We start from the raw sequence: 22,483 nt of genomic DNA on the forward strand, positions 1-22,483 counted from the left end.
GAATCATAGAAAGTTTTTCACTTGAAACCTGTTTAGTTTAAATGTGTGCATAGATTAACAAAAAAATTCCAGATCTATTTGACTTGGTCTACATCTATGAAAAACATATCTTTTCAAACGGGAATCTCAAGTCAAATAACCCAGCTTTCAGAAATCTCTTTTCAAGCCTTATTCTATATACAGTGACATAGTTATTCATCGAAGAAATGGCCCGATTTCCGACATCATATTCGTTTATGGTGCACACATTTTCTGTCATTGCACTTCAGCACCGCTTTGTGGCACAGAATATCTACCATTGTTGCCAATTATATCCTGAAAGATTTTATCCTGGTATCGTTGTTCTACAACAATTTTGAAATCGAAAACATTTTATGCGTCAGTTTGAAGATTATGGTTTACATCAGAAGCAAAACTGGTTTTAGCCTAACAGAAAGGATGATATTTAAGTAAAGCTTCTTTTGAGAATATGCACCCGCTTTTGTCAATAGCAACGATTGGCGCCTGTTATCAGCCAAAAGAGAAGTCACTGCAATAGGCTTGTAAGACTAAATACGTCACAATCAGCTTACCAGTTCGCCTCGGTTATCCCACAAATTTTGCTTTGCAGCCTTGGAATTAAAGGAGGAAAGATCGGAAGATCATCTCTTTGGTCGGTTGGAGCCAAGTGGAAAGGACAGCTTTCAAGATTGAGTCAGTGCTATAAGAGGTGAGTGAAAACTCTTGATTTGCCTTCTAACTTACTGACCACGTGGGTCTCACATTCAATGTTGCTCTAACGAATTTGCGCCAAATCTAATGTTTGAAAGGCTCTTCTGAAAGGTCTATTTTCTTAATTTTAAAAGGCAAACTAAACTTTAATACTGTGTTTCCTGTAGACTATCAAGAAGTCAATTATTGTTTTCAAAGTTATTAAAAGTTATATGAAGAATAATAGATATCGAATCTTTGGTAGCTTTAAAGTTTTGTTTCTTTATCAGATATTTCTGAAAGAGTAGAAATTTATTCGAAGAACGGAAAAGTTTTTGCACTTCTCGCAGTTTGAAAAAAGATCAAAATCAAAGCTTTCTAAATTTCGCAGTCTAAATTTCAAATGTATTAAAAAAAGAGTTTCAATTTTCATTATCGCTGCGAAAATTCAAATGTGGTTCACGCATGTAAATAAATTCTTGTCAGAAACTATAATTATGTTAATAAAAGTAGCTACCCTTACATTAACTCTAAAATATTTATATTAACTCTTAAAAACTAGATCGCTGTTTTGTCAATCATTTCACAAACAACTAGCGTAATATACTGCTCTTTCTAGTCTAACTTTCCTTTCTTTATTTTAAAATTTTCTATAAATTTTTCTTTCCTTATGTGTTCTTTTTAAATCTGAGTGGTATCATAACTTGTGAGAACCCAGCAAGAGAAATCTTTTTCTTTTTGAGGTTTTCTTTGCATTATTTAAAAAGCAACGATATTTTTAGCCAGCGAAATTCTAGAGCGAGTTCTGTTTGAAAAAAGCAATGATAACGAGAGATCAACTAAACCCCATTCAAAATAGGCCGCATAGTTAGATGCAAACATGACTTTTTTCTTACTGTTTGTGCTTGGTTTAACTGTATTCCTTTATCTGTGTTTCAATATACTTAATTTTTATTTGATAAAACGTTAAGCTCCCAAACTCTCTACAAATATTGCTTTCAGCGTGTTTGCAGTGTTTAATCAGCCAATATTTAGTTTATGTCATCTCTGGTTCGAGTACTGTGCTTGCAAAAAGAAGAAAATTGCAAATATTTTATGTTTTTCCGTTATTTGAACCAGAGGTACCGCAGTGGGACAAAATGGTGGGCAGGGGTGTTTGAGAAAGGAGACGATAAATCCATATCATAATTGGCTAGACCCAATACAAAGGTCAAGAGTTTCTTTAAGAATTCGTAGAAGGGTAACTAAATGAATTAATTTGCTAATAAAAGCTTTTGGTATGTGATTTGCTAATAAAATTGTTTCTTCTTAGAAAGTATTTAACCCCCTGTATTGAACTAAGTTATTAGAATCGTTTATCCATTTAAAAAAGATGAAAAATTTTCACCCTTCGCCTTCTATCGCTTAAAACTGCCTAACACTAAGCCAAAATTGTTTTTCTCAATCTTATTTCAACTCATTTTGGTCAATTTCCTTCTCAAGCATAAAGCATAAGGACAAAATACCGTAGAGAAATTTTGCAATTCTAAAACAGTCAAGTTCAGGCGTCAACGTAACAATAATGCTGGTTTCGAAGCAAAATTTTTGGGCAAAAATAAAAAACCAGAGGACAAGAAAGAATTAAATATAAGAGATAAACTTCTACAAGATTATTCTTACGGGGTTCTGTTTATAAATTTCTATCCAGACACATATTTTGAATACCTATGAAATTATAAAAGAGGGGGATTTTTCCTGGTCCTAAGAAAATAATTGTTTACTTCCATTGTTACATTTTATTACCCTTCCTTTAATTAATGAATTTCTTCTGGTTTATCTATGTAAATTAACAATCTACAAAAAGATCAAGTGCTTTGATAGAAAACTTTGTAAATAAATTGCTAGATAGTTAGCTGTTTTTAACGCTGAAAAATGTGGATGCGTCAAAATTCAGGGTTAAATGAATACCAATGGAGATAGACGCCCTCTCTCACGATGATCCAAAGGCTAGTTTCAGAAAAAATCTACAATAAGGATGCTTCTTTATTGGGCATTTTCAGCACAGAAAAATGTGTGGTTGCAAACCTTAAACGGGAGATGTAGCTCAAAGAAGCCCTCACACTGTGTATGCTCCGCTCTCCCCAGACTTCTAATTTTTTTTCATTATTTTGTCTACACTAAACCAACTATTTAAGAGGATATTATTCTCACTTTTAGATAAAGGAGATTCTTCGACATAGTTATTTTGTGTCTTCAGTTTTTGAAATAGATATATTTTATTCAGGCCAGTAGCTATAATTGAGGGAGGGGGCGTGTGGGGTATAAAAATTTATTGCAAAAATAGAGGAGTTGTTTGCCATCTAGAGGTGCTTAGTCGGCAAATTTCCAAACTTTTCGGCAAATAAAGGATGGCTGACACATTTTGACGGCAAATGGGACTTCGGAATCCATCTTAAGCACAATAGCAAGCGACGGGTTTGAAGATCAAAGGTCAAGTAAGGACACATTTGAATATTTTTTAAAACTTTCTTTTAAGAACTCCCGTATGTTTACGTTCTAACTAAGGAGTTAAATCTATGCCAGGCATCAGTTTCTGTCAAATCCTAAATTATGTTGTAGATAGCTAATTATAGACAGAATGGAAATAGTTTCGATATAAGATATAACTTTGTAAAACCCATGCGAGAAAGAACAACTTTGCTCAAATCGCCAATTATTTTTAGGAATTTTGTGTCACAAAAATCCGATTTGAAAGAAATTCTTCCTGAAAACATATGTCAGGAAAAGACATCATATATCACAAGATATCCACCCCATTTTTATTAGTTTACCTGTCATCTCTCAAACCACAGAATAAGTCCAATTAAACTCCTTGAAAAAATAAATTTAAGGACAGATGTAAACAATTTTTTCGCGTACAAATTTGTCTCATATCTGATGTCACGTTACATATCACTCGTTAATTCCATCGCGGGGGCCCCTTAGTTATGATAAACAACACCCTAATCTCAGGAAAAACATTTTGGGCTTTTGGTGCATCAGCCCTTGTCTTGCCTGAGCAATGACGCAATTTTATGGTCGGTGTTTGATTCCAGGGAAAAAACTGCCTCAGTTTTTTACCCCGATAATCAGACTGATACACCTGTCACACAATCGAATGACTGTGTGAGAAGAAGTGAGACAGGAGAAGGCAGAAGGAAGTATATGACGGGATATAAGCAGGAGGAGAAGTGAGTACAAGGGGACAGGGATGGGAGGGGAAAACGCGTGCAAACAACGCGTGAGTCTTGCTGCAAAATATGACATGACCCTAGCTGCATCACTGTACTTGAAGAAATATGCCAGGAAAAGACCACCTAGAAAATACCACAAGGTGATTAGCAAATAGCTTAGGTAACATGATATCCACAGCCTACTAAGGATATACGTGTGGGACCACCCGATTCTAGAAAAGGGGAATCTGCGCACTTTCCCCGCGGGTATTAACTCGAATTAAACGATTAATTCCCATTTACACCGGTTTTTGAGTCCCATGATGCCACTTACACCGTTGGTTAAATATCTCGTTGGACATAACTAGTCAACAACCAAACGAATAATAGGCCTATGCTTAGAATCTGGTTGGCCAACAAATTTTGCTTATTATCAACTCGATTGGCCGTTGTTGAACGAAACCTTCTTTTAATGAACTTGACTCCTACCAACCTGGTACATATATGCTTGTATAAATCGAACTAATCCTGACCATCAATTTTCCTTTTATCTAAGTCATATTCACCTTTTTCGTTCAATTGAAAGGAAAGCATACATCTTAAATATTTCTTGCAAGTTTCAAAGACAAGGATCTTGTATATTAAATCAAACCAAAGTATTCTCTTGAGGCTTTCTTCCCCGTTGTTTTATTCACAAGAGAAAACGGTTGCTAGTTTCTTGTCTCAAAGGGAATCGATTCCTGTTTGAACATAATGATCAGCGGGACTTCAGAGCTTTGAGAATGTAACATCCAAACTATTCTTAAGCTTTTTAGACTTTTTAGACTTAAACTATTCAAGGAACGGGACACGAGGGGCACGAGGGGCACGAGGGCCACGAGGACCACGAGGGTCACAAGGGCCACTGTACCCCCCAAAAATTGCAAATAGCCTTTTTAGTATGAGTAAGTGATTTCTTTGGGCTGTATCCTTACTGTCATAACCCCTAGTTTGTCAAAACCCTTTAGTGTCCTTGAAAACGGCTCTTCCAAACAAGTACCCTCGCATGTTATAAAGATTTCCTGTGTTCTTACAATTTGAAAGTATTATCATTTACGACAATGAACGATTTCTCCAATCGCAGCTTTGGTTAGCAAAATACTTTAAATGCAGCTTCTTGGCCAAGAAACGACTTAGAGGTCGGGGATTACAAGCAAAGCACGCCTGTTTTCTAAACTGACCGTCGTCCTAGTCCGGGTGCAAACTTTAAGCCGTCCAGAAAGGCAAGCGATTCAAAAGAACCATTTTTGAAACAATCGTATCCGCTTTGCTCTATAAACTTTAGTATATCGTAATAAACATGGTGCATGCGCTTTACTTTATACTGCGTCCATTAGGAGAGTTTTGAAACCTTGTGCTATGAGAATGGCCTTGTATTCGATCTTCCCCATTAAATACACAAAATACCTAAAATTCTTTTCTGTGGGAAAGATACCTCTATTTTTAACAAAAATATTTGTCGTGCTTCTTCCTTTTACTTCAAAGTCCTTCGGAGTATACAGTGCTTTGTGTGCAGGGTATTAAAGTCTTAAGGTATCGGAATCTCAGGGCAGAATCCACTTTCACTACCACCCTGCGAAGAGTCTGTTTTGTTTTGTTTCGCAGATATTAAGATGAGCTGGTTTCTTTAAGGATTATAGGATCTATTGAATAAGACTTTATTTAATTCAAATGCATTTAGAAATAGGATAGGAGGTAAAGCCTTGCAACTGACTTGTGCGGTTTTATCAAGGCATTTTCCTGCCCTGCCTTTTAGGTACCTGCCACACTCAACAGGCCGGTCACCATTGCGCTCATAAGGGTTTCCAGTCCTAATTACCGACAAGTTTGGAAATTTGCCGACCAAGCACCCCTAGATGGCAAAAAACTCGTCGTTTTTGCAATGGAACTTTTTTCAAGGGGGTTCCACACCCCGCACGCCACCTTCCCTCTACCCCCTTATAGTGACGGGCCTGAAACTCAGACCAACGGGGATAATTTTCAATTTAGATTTTTTTCTTTATAAAACTTTGGGATACTTTGCAAAAAAATATGAAGATCACCTGAATTTTTTGATTTTATGAGTGACCCGTAAAACGTTGTGCTTGGTGAATTTAATGACAAAACTTTAATCAGAAACTTCTTCATAATGCTTTTGTTAATTTGTAAGCACAAACAAAAAACTTTGTCGTGAAGAAAATCATTGCAATCATTTCTATCATAAGTATTCCCTTTCCTAAAGGAAAATGGAGAAAAGAGAAAAAATTTTAAAACTAAGAGATAGCGGAAATGCAGGCAAAGACATGAAGAGCTGACAGGTCTGCATCGGTTTTTTGGAAAACACAAATCACTTTTGGATGGCCATCTTTCTGATTCATCGATGGAAGTTTACACTTATTGTGGTGTATCGATTAAATTTGCTGCAAAAACTTCTTTTGCTAGTTTCTTTTCGATCGATTACATTAGCTGCAAAAACTGTTCGCCTTTCGCATCAAAAATCCCTTCTAGTACCTTTTACTAAACCCGTTGTCTGTCCTTGTCAAAAACTACCGCCATGTCACAACAAAAGGGCGTTCTAGATTGCTATTTTGATATTGTTGTCACAAATCCTTGCTTCGTTGTAAAACTTTAGAGCGAAATCTCAGAAACAACACCCTATTTCAAAAACGATTGCTTTCTCTTTCTTAAGAATCTTTTCAAATTTTATTGAAAAACCAAATAAAGAAACGTTTAAAGTTGTTGTAATGTTTGCATACACCAGTCTTTAAGACTTTCGCTTTGAATTTCTACAGTGATATCTGTTTCCGAAGTAATACACTCTCCTTGCGGAAAAAGAATTCTTTGCATGTATGCTTTATTGTTTTCTAAATACCAAACCGATACAAAAGATAAAACAAATGACAAAAGAAGGATCCCCAGAAGTATCTTGCAATAAAATGAATCTTTATTTTAAAGGCAATCTGTCACGACGTTGATTGATTATAAGAACAAAGGGATTTTTTATTGTTTCAAGTCCCCCTTTAATTTATCGCATTGTGAAAAATATGGCGGAGGGCTGGAATTGTGTTTAGGCTATTGTTCCAGCTATTGTTCTCGTTAACCAATCCACAACGAGACAGATCGTCTTTAAAGTAATAGACAACGTAACTTTTTTAATCGGTCATACACTGTCACTTGTCAAAGAGACAAAGAAAAGTGGAAATTCAGGGACTTTAAGCTCCTAAATGAGTATCTACTTTTTAAACTGGATCAATTTTGTTCGAATTTAGTGAGTTAAAAAATTATGAGAAGATGTGTAAAAAAAGAGCACTAATTTTCCTATTAGAAGTGTCAATAAAGAATCGAGCCCTAAGACGAGCAAAAGGTTCAGAAACCATTGTACTTGTCACCCTCAAACATGAAAATCCTTTTCTCAAAGATAGGGTAAATATGATTATTTCTATATAATTAGGCACCATTTCTTGTTTGATTGATACAAAAAATAGAAACAAGAGCTCCTTGCCACTGATTAGGTGTTCTGTTTTATGTTATCATCGTTACGTTTCTGTGTTTCTTAAACGTGGTTGTTTAATCTTTGTATTTAAGAAGCCCTGAACAACATTTTAGCAATGAAATCAACAAAAAGTAAGAAATTGAGTGTCAATTTTGAGCTTAGTATTTTATAAACAAAATAATGTAGGTTCCATAAAATTCTAAAAAGCAAACGATGATTTGCAGTTTGGCTTTCGAACTAAGACGATTCACAATCAGTTCGAAAAAGCATGATTGTGTGACTGATTCATGCATGGAGGAATATTTAGAGTTTTAAAAATAACCAAATAGCTTTAACTTGACAAGGGCAAGGTCCTCCTCTATCTTTCAAGAGATTTACACGAGGTGGTTTTTCATTACAAACCACTAGGCTCTAGATCATCTCTTGCTGGTTGACTCTTTATCAAGGAGCAGAAATCTTCTCTCATCTGTTAATTCTAACCTTTCTTCGTCATTCTAACTGTACTGACATGACATTTTAACAAGATGAACAAACTTTGGCTACGAGCTTTGCTTATCACAAAAGGTGTGTTCCGCTGAGTCACTTTATTGTGCTTTTCCTCTTCTTAACAGCAGATAACTCTCGATAGAAGTATATTTAGTTTAAAATCGCTGTGAGCAGCAAGATAACTATTTTCGCGAAAAATCTCACTAACTTTTAAATTCTCTAAAAAGAGCTCAACTTTCTTGATCGTGAGGTTGTTTAATTTTTGCTGTGCTGTTCCTGGTATCATTTTTAGATATTTTGGTACAATTGATACTTTTTTATAAATTTATCGTGACAAAGTTTAGACAGATCGACTTTAAAAAGACACCAAGCATCTTAAAATCTTTCATTAGAAGAGACAGAAAATATTTGCGCGATAATCTCCTATTGCAATTTTCCTTCGTGCATCTTTGTAATAGCCTTTTGATGATATAATTCAATAAGACACTGTTTAGTCTTTCCTAAAATTAACAATAAGAACTTCTATGTTTTCCATGGGAGATGAATCATGCCCGTCTGGAAGACATGCACTAGCCCCCGTTTCAGGGTCATTGCACATGCGCATTATCATTTGAAGCCCTGGCGGGGAGTGCAAGAGTTGTGTGGTCGCAAACAGAACAGCTGTGCGAATACTGCTATTAATGCGCATGTGCTATGACCCCGCAACACTGATTGGTTTTAGACGGTATTGTTTCGAAACAAAGGACTGATGGCTTCGTCTCCCTTGAAATTTCAGGAACTATGGCCAACTACATAAGTTCTAGGCGTAATTTCTTTGACTAGGTTTTTCATTGCCCGAGTACTAGAGACGTATAAATACTGCTTTTGTTTTCTCTTTACCTCTGTCCTTTTTACTTCAGTGGTTCTGCAAATCAAGGAAATTCTCAAGGCATGCTTTAATGTAGTTAAAATTTCAGGCTAAAATGGATTTAATTTGCAACCTCGATCAAGATAATTTGTTACATGATAGCCAGAGAATCTTAATTTAAAACATTATTTTTCAATCATTTTTTTATTTGTTTAAATAAGTTTAGTGGGATAAATATAGACTTTAAATCAAAATTTCTTATCAGGTTGGCTTAAGAAAAAGAGCTGATTAGATTAAATATCGATGAAGAAACCAAAAAGAATTATAGGTGGGGATCTTCAAAATTTTTGTAGTTATCTTTGGCTTTCTAAGAAGGATTAAATCGTATCTTCCAAAGCTCGGTTCTTTTTTCAATTCAGGTCTTTTTTCAATATCCTTCGGAATTTCCAGAAACACTGAGAAACTCAAAAATCTATCTACCGTGAAAGATGTAATAAGTTATAAAATCCCCCTTGAGACATGCACGTAATACCATATACTCTTCCAGTGTTCACCCTTTCAAAGGTTTTTTTTGCAAAAATCACAAACTCTGTCCTACAACCCATCCTTCCTTCCAAGATTTTGTAAACTTTGGAACGTTCTTCCTCCTGCTGCTTCCAGTGGCGGCGCCAGCTACTGCAAAGTGGGAGGGTAATGGGCATGGACAGTGATACCACGCCTCATTTCAGTGTTTTGTACCATGTAAGTTTTAGTGAGACAAAAATATTATCCACCCCTACCTAGCTCTTTTTAATCAATTCCTTAGAATTTCTTTATCAATTTCTTAATCAAAGAAACATGTGGATTATACCACAAAAGTGGGAGGGGGGGACGCAATTAGCAGTGGCGGAGCCACGGCTAGTCCCCCCCCACTTTTTCAGAAAGTTGGTCCTTGAGATTCTTGCAAACCCGATGGGAAAACTTCAAGGGGGGGGGGGGGGGTTTGTTCGTTATCTAGATCGTCACATGTAAAAGACATTTCTTTGGAGACAACAGGTGTTTCCTCCGGAAGAAAAAGTTTCAAACAGGGGAAAAGGGCGTGGTAAAAAGGGCGTTGTCCTTGACACACCTTTAGTCCTCCCTACTTATCCCAGGCTGAAGCCGCCACTGGCCATTGCTTGCTTCCAAGACTCTTTCAACCTGTATTTAGGGAATATTAGAACCAACTCACCAGAACCAAGGTTAAGGGTGATCAGTACTTTGGTCTCTTATACTTTTGGTCATCTCAGAGCTCAATTTTTTATAGACTGTATTTCAAAATGAGTGTAGTGCGATTAACCTAACAGCATTCATCGAATTATCACCACTCCTATTGGTGACTCACTTATTGCTTCTTCGGCTACAAAGTTTACCGTACAATGTTTGCAGGTTTAAGATTTAGAAACTACGCCCATCTTTGTCAACATATCTCAAACCTTCTGCTACCTTCAAAAGCTGCTTTGTCATCAAAGATTTGCCAGTCAAAGGGCCTGTTTTTAGTATCGAACGTTTCGTCGTTATGGCGACAGAAATTTTAATCCTCTCAAAACTTGGGAATGAAGTTCTCCTAATCACCATTAATGTTAATCTCTTATGAAAAGAGTACCGATTCATCTACAAATGGAAAAAGAATAACAGGTTTCCTTTGAAACAGAAGCGAAGTAATGGATAATAATAAGCGACCTTTTCGTCAAACCTCTAAGTTTTCAAGAACGCAAGTAAACACAAATGGGCTAATGAAGACAACCCTGAAATCCATTTTGGATCACCACAGATTCAAAGATGCGTTTACCAAAAGTGGCATGATTATGCGATCGGTTAATGGTACATATCGTTGTAAAACTTGGTTGATATGTGCCGTACTTTTGCATTTAGCAAAATTGTGCCGTACTTTTAGCTTATTTTTGGGGGGAAAGGGCATTCTTTTGGCAATTCTTTCATAGGACAGTGTTAAGGTGCAGAAAGGTTTCCCCCATACCCCCACCACTTTCCTAGTCAACTTCCCCCCCCCCCAGGATTTGCTGCATATATCTTTCATTCATGATTGTTCTCAAATGAATGCCCTTCTAGTTGTAAATGCTACTTTTCCAAATTAAAGATGCTCGATACTGTACAAACAAACTTAAAGAAAGTGCTTTTCTCGTGTTTCTGTTTTGTAGACGTAGAAATATCTACATTAAAAGTATTTATTCAAGTTAGAAGACGAAGATATAGTAAAAAATCAAATTGCTGCTAAATCTCTTTCAAGCTGAGGAAACATTTCAATACTGGAGCTGAAATTAAAATAACTTTCCATTATAGCAGAGAAACAACAATTTAATACGGGAAATTTAAAAAGATTTCTTTCCCTAGTGAATTTTCAATTCCCAAAGGAAAATTTATATAATCATTTTGAACCAAAATCACTACTTTGCTATTCCCAAGCAAGATTACATTTTGATCCCATTGGGAAAGTCATCTGGCGAGTGACGTTTTAGCCTTTACTTTAATCGTATGCTTTAACGTATTAAATTTGCTTTGATCGAGAGAATACAACAATACAATATCGTTGATACAATGTCATATAAAACAACAATATCATTATTAAAATGGCCAGGAGTATCAGTACCAGGGCCCACGCCACAAGTTCCAATGTGAGGGGCCAAGTTCTACACATCAAATGTTCTACCAATAAATGCACAAATTTTTGCCAGTGCCAAGAACAATTTCTTCTAAACGCTTTGCTTGAAAAGGTAATATATAAAATGCAGTTCTGCTTGCCATGCAAGGGATAGATCACATAACTTTCGTGAAAACATCCTACTTTGTGTATCCCAACATTGGCATCTTTGTTTTCATTCTTTATCTCATGAATTCAAGCTATATTTAAATTTTAATGGCGTCCAAATTAAATTTGTTTAACTTCAGAGTGTCTAAGAAGGAAATAAAGACAATTCGAAGCTTGACTGAATTTGAGCCAGAAATACTGACAAAATGAAACAATTCTGACTGACAAAAATAATGATGTTAAATTCAACATGGCGCTGATCTCACCGGACTAAATGCGTTTGAAAGAAGGTGCTGGCAGTAGCCTTTGGAAGATTCCTCTCCTTAAGTAGATTAAAGAATGTTTACGATTTCGATTTTTAGCTTGTGCTTCGAAATCATAAGCCAAATCCTTCCTTATCTAGCCTTGCTTTTCTTAAGGCGCTTTCGAATAATCTCGATACAATTGATTCTCCTTAAATCTAAAGCCCGGGCTTGCCCCTTCATTCGGCCATTGAGCGCGCCGAGAGTTTTCCTCTACTCTATGCATCGTAGGATTAAGTTGACGTTAATTCCTTTTAATTGGCAGATAATTTAATCTTTGATTAATTGCAGAATTCGATAGAACCAATTTTGAAATTGGGGTCGTTTTCCTCATTGCGACTTTTCCTCTGCTTTTTGGTCACTATGTATAAGTTTTACGAAATCCAATCATTTTTAGAAAGCAGTTCTCTTCTGTCTGTAGGCTGTTCTTTTTACACGCTGTCGCCTCCTCGGGCACATCGAGAAAAGACAAGGTGTTAGAGAAAGATTTTGATAGAGAACAAGAAATTGTGACTGGATTTATCAAAAAATATTGACACAAAAACGATTCTTGCATTCAAAACCGAAGGAAAAGTTAACACATAACGTCAGTAGAAACGTTTTTGGAAACTGTTTCAGCTCTTCTTAATTAACAACTTTGAATGTGAAATAGAATATGAGAAAATTAGAGCAAAAGAACGGTGATTTTTGAAGATAAGCTCAATTTAGTGGGTCTCAAAGCTACGTAAATTTTTTTGAAATGCGTTGATAGCTTTTCTTTTGCGCTTTTATTTGTAAAGAAATCTTTTTCTCAAATCTGATAACATTGATGAAAGTATTCATAACCTTTAACGAATAACTCAAAGTTTTTGGATACAAAATTTTTTCGTCGTTGTTACACCAAATATACCTCCTTTTTTCTACTTACAGTAGAGGGGCTCTGTGAAATATTTGCTCGGATGGGAAATTTTCTGACACCAATCGCAATCAAAAACGCTCTTAAAATGTTTGTTAAAAACAATTCAAAGGTACAGTATCTGAAAATTATTGTATTAATGATACAAATGAAAATGATACATTTTTTACACATTGCTAATTCTTACACAACAAGGAAGAAGGACAGCTGGATCTTAATACCCTTGGCTTTTAGTAGAGTCAAAAGTGGAGATGCCTTATGCCAATTTTGATAAAGGTGTTACCTGTGAACATTGCCTATCTCGAGAAAGGCGCTAACTTCATAAAATTAGATGACTTAAATACTGTTGGCGCTAACTTAAATACTGTTGTCATTTTTATCGCCCGCAGGCACGTAAATATTGGGGGTGTGGGGGTGTGACACCCCCCAATCTTCTATCCAGTCGGAAACATTGAGGATAGTCGGAAAATTTAAAGCTGTTGGTAGAAAGCTAGGTTAATCGGGAAAAAATTTGAATCATTCGTGAAAACTGATGTTTTGACTCAAATGACCTTGTAAACTGTACCTCAAAGAGAAGCATAAGAAAAGTATTAGTTCATCAAAAAATAGTTGTTTGGTGAAAGGCAGTCCTAAAATAATGAGAGGCGACGCAATACAGAAAAACGAAGTTGGGTATGTAAATGCAAGTATTTTCAACTATATTCGTCGTAATGGACATAGTGTGATAATCATTCCTATATCAGTGACAAAGAATGAAAGAACACTTAGTCGCGTGAAAATTGTCAAGAACTTTCTCCATTCGAGATCGACCGATGAAAGACTTAACGACCTCATGATTCTTACTTGCGAGAAAAAGATTTTGGACAACGTAAATTTAGATAAGATAGTGGAGCAATGGGTAAGTCGTAGAAGGAGAAAAACACCTGATTTTGGAACTACGTATGTTTTGATGCACTAATTAAACTAACAGTCTTTATGCTCGATCTTCCAAATTTACGAAATCTAGAAACTTTATCATACAGCTGACTAATTATTTACGAGACAATTTATAAGGATTTGTTGGTAAAAAACTATTAAAGTTTAAGCCTTCATACAAAATTAGAATTGACCTTTGTCAGTCGGAAATTTTGAGCCCTTCAGCCCCCACCCCCCCCCCCCCCTTCCTCCCAGATATCGGCCAATTTACGTCCATAATCGCACGTCCCACATGCATGTTTGAGCTTTTTTAATCTGTTTTAAAAAAGTTATCTAAATTTGTGTTTTAAAATAGGACTTAATTTTGATTTCTAATGCGCAGAGCTACGAAAAACAAGTGGCTCGTCGTCTTGGGCTCACTAATACGTCTTTAAATAACGTGACAGCTCTTGAGATGCAAACTTAACTTGATTAAAAGCTGCGTACAAAATCCTTTAAGCCATTTTCCGCGACTGCTACCTGCGACAATAATGGCTCCATTTTTTAATTCACTTGATGCAAGTTTAACAAGGGATTTTGATCCGCATCGTCAGCAATTGAAACTCCACAGCTTCAAAAACCTTAGTATTGGAGAGTTCTTTAGAGCCTTTGAAAGAGACTGGGCAATAGTCTGCCGATGACGTGTTCCTCACATGATCAGGAATTCGTTTTTGTTTTCGATGACAAACATGCCTATTACTTGGCAGAAAACAGCACATCTCTGAAAACTGAAAATAAGAAATTGAAACACTTAAGAAATATCGACCGTAAAAAATTGAGTTGTTTTTACCAAAAAATATTATAGAACTCCACTTTGTAAATAATTTATCACTAAAACATTGTCTCTTTTTCTGTAGATACCTGTTTAGCAAGAAAAAAGGCAAGATTGCTTTGGAATTTTCATAAAAATCTTACAAATTCTGCCCAATTTGATCTTTTCCCTGCACTGCTTGGCAGAAAATGGAATTCGATCGTGATCATACCATTTTTGATGCCGCCTAAATTTGCAAAAACTATTTGGAGTATGTAAAAAACAATATAAATTGTGCAGAATGTTTTGTAGGGTGGCTTTTTCTTCAAAATCTTCCCTTATTAATATTCACAGGTCCTTTCAAAGCCCCTTTCGATTTGGCCTGAGCTCTTCTCAACGAGAGTGCTGCTTGCTTCAATGCATTTCAAACGGATCTCTCAACAGTTTACTTGTCGCAAAACGAATACGAGTATTGTTTTAATGGATTTAAGACCCTACAGCTTAATCTTTGGTTCTGGACTAAAGGATCAAAGGGCATGGATTAACTGAAAGCTGGATTGTTCGCATTTAAAAAGTAATTAAAATGTCTTTCGCAGAAGTAAACCAAATGGTTGGCCCGACAGAATTATCCATCCTAAACAAAACGTGCACAAATCAGTTGATTTGAGCATAAAATTTTGACAAGTTGTAAAACAACGTGCCCTAGAACACACGAGCAAGCAACTGCTTCAATCTCTCTTAGGAATGATGCAACTTTATTTCATTGCATTCAGAACTGTATCTTTGAGAACTGTATCTTTTCTGGAACGGCCTTTTGCACGGATCTCAGGTGCCAGCTATTGACTCAACATGATAAACTACAAATAAGCTTAGATACCCGATGCAAGCTATTTGCTACAAAGACTCCCCGTTGGATAAACCTCTGTACGAAATTCCTCCAGCGGGGAAATGCTTTAGTGCAGAAGAGAATAACTCTTAAGGGATGTTATCCTTGCTACTCAACCTTAATCGGCGCATGCGTTTGATGTGTGCTGGAGCATGTCCCTTTTGTGCAAGACAGCCAGGAACAAGTGGATTACTAGAGTTTAGGGAAATACTTCGCAGCTTGAATTTTTATACCCGAAAATCAATAATCAGTCGTTAGTTCTTTCTAAGATAAAGACTTAAATAACAAAGGGCAGTAATCGAATCATGCTATTGCCCTAGATGCTTAATCTCAAGCAGGGACACACTCTTGTGGTCTATGTGTGTATTTATAAAGAGCGATGTGGGCAGAAGACCATTCGAGCTGACATGGTTCTGAGCAACGCCCCTTCGTAATAGACAACAATCTAGCTATCTTTTACGAAAGCTTTTCTTCAATATTATTGTCCTTCGCGTTTTCAGGACAGAAGACAAAGATTCTCAAGATATGGATATACTGGCAGATTTCGACGATTTTAGTGCAGAATTGGAGCCACAGTTTGACATGGACGAATCCAGTCAGGCTAGTGATGATTTACCTTCGAAAAAGACGAAACAGACAAGAAGGAAACCACGTCGACGAAAGCGAATGCTGACAGGGGTAAGCAAGCAGAGACGAGCTGCAAATGAGCGAGAAAGAAGAAGATTGCAAATTATCAATAATGCATTTATTGGTTTAAAAGATCTTCTTCCACTTTTACCTGGAGAAGAGAACATATCGAAGATCGAGGTCGTAAAGCTGGCATCAAGGACAATTTTGCTTTTGCAGGAAATTCTGGACGAAGATGACCAGAAAAGAGAATCTGAGACTGAAGAATCTCGCAGCTCTTGTGGGTCATCGTACAGCTCACGGTCCTGCAGCTCAATCGACTCAATTGAGAGCTTCGAAACTAACACAGAGCTCGATTTGCAGGACAGTCATGACTTTTCGTATTTGCTATTTCCTTCAGATGACATGAAACTTGACCCGTTCGGAGACTCTATGGATACTGGTTTAAGCATACCATCGCCATGCATTTCCGACTCGTCATATACCTCTTCGTCGAAAGAAAGTTCAGAATTCCCCTTTATGGAAGACGATCCGATGAAGGACGATGTCTTTCAAAAAGGACCAACAATGTGCCTTTGGTGACAATAAAGAGGTTAGTTGATTTTAAAATATTGTCTTTGTTCCTTACTTTTATCTAAGCAATTATAGTTACGTCATTAATTACACCAGTAAAAAACATCTTCAAAGATCATTTCGTGCATGAGACGTTGTTTACATAATTAGTTTAGCAAAATACGAAGGAAGGTTTGCCAAATATCACTAAGATACCTGGGGATCTTTTTACCTCTTTTCAATATCTAACAAGAGGGAGGAGGCGACTAAACAAGATGTTACTCAGAGCAATGTCTTGAAATTCAATAGCATCAATGCTAAATTAATGGTGGCATTTGATTTACACATATGAAATAAACGATTCGGCGTTTCGCTTGAAAACTTTTTTTAATACTCTTAATCTTAAACCTCAATTTCCACAAAATATTTAAAAACAGTACATTCGTTGTCAGCTATAATTGAAAGTTAAAACATTGTTAGAAGTGATCGTGGATAGACATTTTTTTCATTGTTTTAATTATGTTTTGAAAACCCTTTGCGTGAGTGATCATTCAATATAAATCCCCTTAATCTTGGCACATTTTGTGCTTGAGCCCGAATAAAATTGTCTTGTTTTAGAAATCAATAATTTTTGAAAATTCCCTTCGCCATAAAACATCTCTCCCTGCATCCTAGTGGCAATCCCTTGATGGTATCAACAAATCCTTTATTTTTATTACAAAAACACTGCATCTGCAAATATTTAGTCGTTCGATCGGCTACAAAATCGCTGCGTTTAGTGTGATGTTTTTTCCCCTTGCAAACACGAGCAATGTTTTGCAATTTCTGGAAAGCACCGTCCGTTTGTTTTGCATTCCATTAAATCATAAACTTCTCAGAGCCACTTACCTCAGTCTAAACAGAAGCTAGGGAGGAGAGATCTGAATCAAGCATCGCATTCTTCGTGCGCCGTAAATAATTGTGAGTTGCGTTTTCAATGCGGAAAATCTCAAACCAATCAGCTGATCTTTTAACAATGCCGAAGTTTAGTGAAAGAACAATGTCTCTATAGACAATCTGAACACAATCCAGTTAGGGAACTGGTCAAAGAATGCCGTTATAGCCGTGCAAATCTTTACAACTCGTCTAGAAGTGAAGCTTTTTATACATCATGAGATCTGACAGTTTTCTTTTAATTTTGATATGCACCACACCTTCTTTAGTTAACCGAAACAATTTTCTTTCTGGTATATGTATTGGCGTATCAAATAAAATTTCATTAATTTTGAAAAGAAATACATTTTTCCATGGTCATGTAAGTAAATGCACAGGATTGGTTTATGATCATTCCATAATCCAATGTTTCTGCTAATTTGGCAATGAAAGCAGGCTTCCTTTAAGAAATTAGATATATGGTAGAGGGGTAATCACTCTTTATTACAGCATTCATCTTGCGGCTACCGTGGCTAAATGCAGCTCTTTCTACATGATTTTGCTAGGCCGTTTGAATGCTGTTTGATAATCTTGTACAACTCTTCGATTTACTATCAATGCTGGGAAAATTTCGAAGACTCGAAATTTAATTAGGCGTTTTACGACGGTTTTTCGGATGAATGAAGGCTTTATCCGTAACAAAAATGATTTCAATTTCATTGAAGCCTTCATTTAGGTTTTTTGCTTCATGGGTATTAAAAAATGCAATAAATGGAAGTTGTAAGAAAAAAGTTTTTGATTGAAAGACGATTTATTTTTGAATTTTATTGTACTTGTAAGTACAACGGTAATGCATGTCGAATCTAAGGAATTTTAGTAATGGTAGGTTCACATGATAGACACTGCCTTTACTGATTGGTCAAGGCATTACAAAAGAGACGTTGCATAGCAAATTTTTTTCATGTTCTCATAAAATCTTTACTAAACATACATAGGTTTACAAGACGATACCACAGGGAGCATGGGAATAAATAGCAAATAGCAACCCTGTGGCACTTTACATGTAAAACTGACATAAATAGAATTAGAAGATGCAGAATGTACGAAAAGAATAAAAAGAAACTATTTCTAGAACGAGGAGAGGAGAGAGGAAGTATGTTGTTTGTATCACCAATTTACTCAACACGTTTAGAGGCCTAGTTATATTTTAGCGTTGCAAAGCAGCCGTCCTATTCTATACACCAAACGCATATCACCAGTTGTAAAGACTCAGTACCTGATTGTCTCTGGTAATAAAAACTGCAGCAAATACAAGACTGAAATTTGCTTCATTGTGCATTCAGTTGTATTGCAATCCGAACAGATGTAATTTATAAAACCAACTATAGCATATTTCGAATGCTTTGATTGGCCAATGAAATGTCGGCCAGTCAATCATTCTACTGACAGTCATTCGTCAAATGAATTTTGGTTCGATCTCAAGTTAAGTCATCGCTGACATTTTGAGCATAATTGGTATCATGATAAAATAATGCATTATCTTTTCTTGATGGTAGAGAACTGAAGGTAGTTAAGGATCAATAAAGTTGAACTAAAGGGGGAATTGCCATGATTTAGCTTTCACAATATCAATATCAAGATTCGTTTTCTGCTAGGGAGGGGCAACTTCATCGAAGGCTCATTTGTTACGAATTTTCTTAAATAGCACTCATGTGGCGCTGAACAAAATACAGAAAAACGCAGTGACTCTCGCAGTCTCGACTTTTTTCTTGGCAGAGCAAACTTTTCTCCTTTTCTCCTTTTTCTTCTTTATTCGATTATTTTGAGGTTTGTTGAGAGCAAAATGCAACATAAGTTGCATTGTGAAAAATTTAAATTGTACTCTAAGAAGGTGAATATATGGGAATACAGCAATGTGATGTTTTAATTGTTAAAGAAAAATGTGCTGGGTATCAGCATTATATTATTACTTTAATAGTATTTTATTCAATCACAGTTTTCAGGTGCTATCAATCGCTATGCTCAGTGACATGGTGCAAACGCCGTGATAAATATACCATGTAATTTGCTCCTCCTCATTTCCATTGAAACTCGAAAGCAACAATCTGTGTAATGGCGGAGAAATGCACTGCATGCTAGAAAGCAGTGCGTAGCTTAGTACAATACCATTTTCAGCAAACCATATTTTCTTTATATTCAAGTTGCAGGGCTATGTTTATCAATGTAACTCATACGAATCAAACATTGTAAGTCGCTTGATAAAAATTTGAATCCGAGAATACGACAAAGACAGGTTTTTTTCATCAAAGCAGATGAAACAGACATTTCAAATATTTCGTTTCTTGTTGAAATCCAACCTGAAAAATAACTCACGTTATCATTTCCAATAAATCATAACAGTGGATACTTTTTACCGGTTTTTAGAAAGAACACCAAACTTCCAGGTCACTGCTTGCATCTCGTGACAAGTAAATCTTGTATATTCAACATTTCACAATCCAAGAAACAACGAAATTGTTTTCAAACAAGATTGAAAGAGAGATTCCAAGGAAAACTGGCCTGTAACAAGCGAACTATTTTTAACAAAATTGTGAAAACTTCTACGTCACGAAGCAGTTATTGTTTTGCAAACAGTGGTTAAATCTAGTTGATAAGAAGAAATGATTATTGATTAACAACATAGTAACAAAGATTGAGCCTTGTAGAATGCGGTTTCTCTCTACATCGCTATAAAAGAGACAAAGACTTTTAGTTTGTATTTCTTATAAATATTAATGGCTAACACAAACTATATAGCTTTCATGTTTCAAAATATTCGGGATTTGAATTGAAAATCCTAACAGTCTTAAATGCGGAGGAAGTTGTAAACAAATTATAACATGATATGTTTATAGTGATATCTCTAAAAGAAATTTCTATGGGAGGTGCTAGCTTTTATTTTCTTGATTGATTTTAAGATCTTTATTTATCTATGGAATTTGATGACCGTATGATGTTATTTGTGCGGAATTTGCGATATTTTTACCAAGCAAAAATCCTGGGGCTAGGCTCTCATTGAACGATGATTTCAAAAAATGTTAATATGGGCTTCAGAATAGCAATAATCCAAAAGCTCCAGTTTACAAAATCGAATTATGATCATTGCGATAAGCTTCTAGTGTACCAAGTATCAAGCTGCTTAAAGATAACGGGAGATGTTTTAAAACGTTCATTATCATTGATATATCCCGTTGGAGGTAACAATTGGCCTTTACGTTTTCAATTATAGTAGATTTGCAGAGTGCTTATGTCCTTCCTGGTAGGTGATTATGCCCCATGAGAGATCAAAAAATGACGCACACAATGAATGCTACACCAAATATTCAATAGAACAATAGATCACTGCTACCTTCCACTATCGAATCAAAATCAAGTTGAGCGCCCTTGGGCAACAGTCCTGAGGCTGTGGTGGTCGCATTTCGACAACAGCTTCCGTGTTTTGGTTGATTTCAGCCGAAGCCATTGCAAAGCTACCGAAGCCATTGAAAAGCTACCGAAGCCATTGAAAAGCTACCGAAGACATTGGTTTTCCTTTTAGAATAATTTGATGCCTGTACCATAGCTAAACAAAAAGTACAACATCATAAGAAGAGAAATGAATTGGTAATATCAAAAAGAGCACAGAACAGCAGCACAATAACAAAATGTTACGTGTTCAGGACTCCAGATAGTTTGTTGGGAGCAAGGGTCAATTTTTCATGGTTTATCACTTAAAAAACCTAAGATCGTAAAGACAACAAGATCACTATTTCCATTGTAGTAAAGATAAAAGTTCCCGAAATAAAATTTACAATTTGCCGTCTTGGATGAGAGTTGAGCGATAGAAAGACATGTGAAACCAAGAATATACCAGCATTTAAGATTTTCTCCGTTCACCATTTAGCACTTTTAAGCATAGCTGAATCGTCTGTTTTCCAAAGAAATTAAAAAAAGACAAAATGACATTGCCTAAGTTCTCGTTTTCACTTATCGCTCAATTGAAATGGATTGCTTGCATGTTCTCGCTCTTTGACTTATAATAAAAAAGATGATACGACCTAATACTCTAGTAGGAGACTTAGCTACTTCTCAACTCTCAAAAAGAGATTTGGTGTAATTCTTATTCTTTCACATTCGTCTTTGGCGAAATTTCTGCTTCAAGAAATTTACGATTTCCATCATCAACTTTTTCAGGTCACTTTGGTAAATAGCTTTAGGGAGGTGGTTTGTTTAAAATTGAATCTATGCTATTTTCAAAACATGGTAGGAATGTCTCTTTCTCAAAAGTTGTACAATCACTGCCAAAATCACTTGAAACACCCAACACTTTGCGCTGTGCTTTTCTATTTTTCATTTGTTTTCCCGAATACTACTATTTTCGTCCCCCTTTCCCCCAAAACAATGTTGAAAGTATAGAAAAATATCAAACAATCCACAAGAAAAAGCGTACTCCATAACCCCTTTCTTTTTTCTATAGAAAATCAACATTGTTCTTAGGAGTAGAGGAGGATGACTGAATTTGCCTTTGAAATCCTAGGTTAGTGTTCCAGGACTTTTGGCAGTGATTTTACTTGTTTTTAGAAGTGTTTCCCATGGCCTGCTAGGACACCTGTTGGTTTTCTCTCAACTCGCTCGGAGATGTAGTGTACCATGTCAAAATACCCCGTCGATTCTGACAAGAAAGATTGAATGCTGCAATTACAAAAGATCTTCAATTTGATCAAGTGTCTGAGTAACAACACAAGCTTCCAGTGTGGCATAGACAATACAGAATCTTTTCCCACTGTCAAAAAAGATTTAGTGTTTATTGTTGGGAGCTTCATGCATAGTTTTGCTGAAAAATTTTTCACTGTTTTGAAAATATGTTGTTTAGCAAAGAAAGATTGCTTATTTGTCAAAACCCAGCATTTCAAAGTTGTTGTTTTCTTGCAAACGCAACGTATTCAATGCTTGGGCGTTTATTGCCCAATGAAAACTTTAATCGTTTTAATTCGTTCTGGTCATCGAAATGCGATTGCTTATGCACGATGAGGCAGCTTTACGAAAGTTGTGATACCATACGAATGTCTTAATAGC

The 22,483-nt window shown here is 36.1% G+C and overlaps 1 protein-coding gene across 2 annotated transcripts in view; it reads left to right on the plus strand.

The window, feature by feature from the left end:
* Positions 1–211: 211 nt before the first annotated feature.
* LOC148958374 (uncharacterized) overlaps positions 212–22,483 on the plus strand; it is a 28,611-nt gene continuing 6,339 nt past the window's right edge. The window contains exons 1-2 of one of the 2 annotated variants that reach the window (XM_089113058.1): positions 212–709; positions 15,799–16,517. In XM_089113058.1, the coding sequence (XP_088969184.1) occupies positions 15,824–16,507 (684 nt within the window). In that variant the 5' untranslated portion in view covers positions 212–709; positions 15,799–15,823 and the 3' untranslated portion in view covers positions 16,508–16,517. Of the gene's footprint in view, positions 710–15,352; positions 16,518–22,483 lie in introns of those variants that run through there. The other variant, XM_089113059.1, reaches the window with a different exon arrangement.

This window comes from Rhopilema esculentum, chromosome 16 (genome assembly GCF_057945365.1).
Source record: "Rhopilema esculentum isolate cy_ngs chromosome 16, ASM5794536v1, whole genome shotgun sequence".
NCBI classification, from domain to species: domain Eukaryota; kingdom Metazoa; phylum Cnidaria; class Scyphozoa; order Rhizostomeae; family Rhizostomatidae; genus Rhopilema; species Rhopilema esculentum.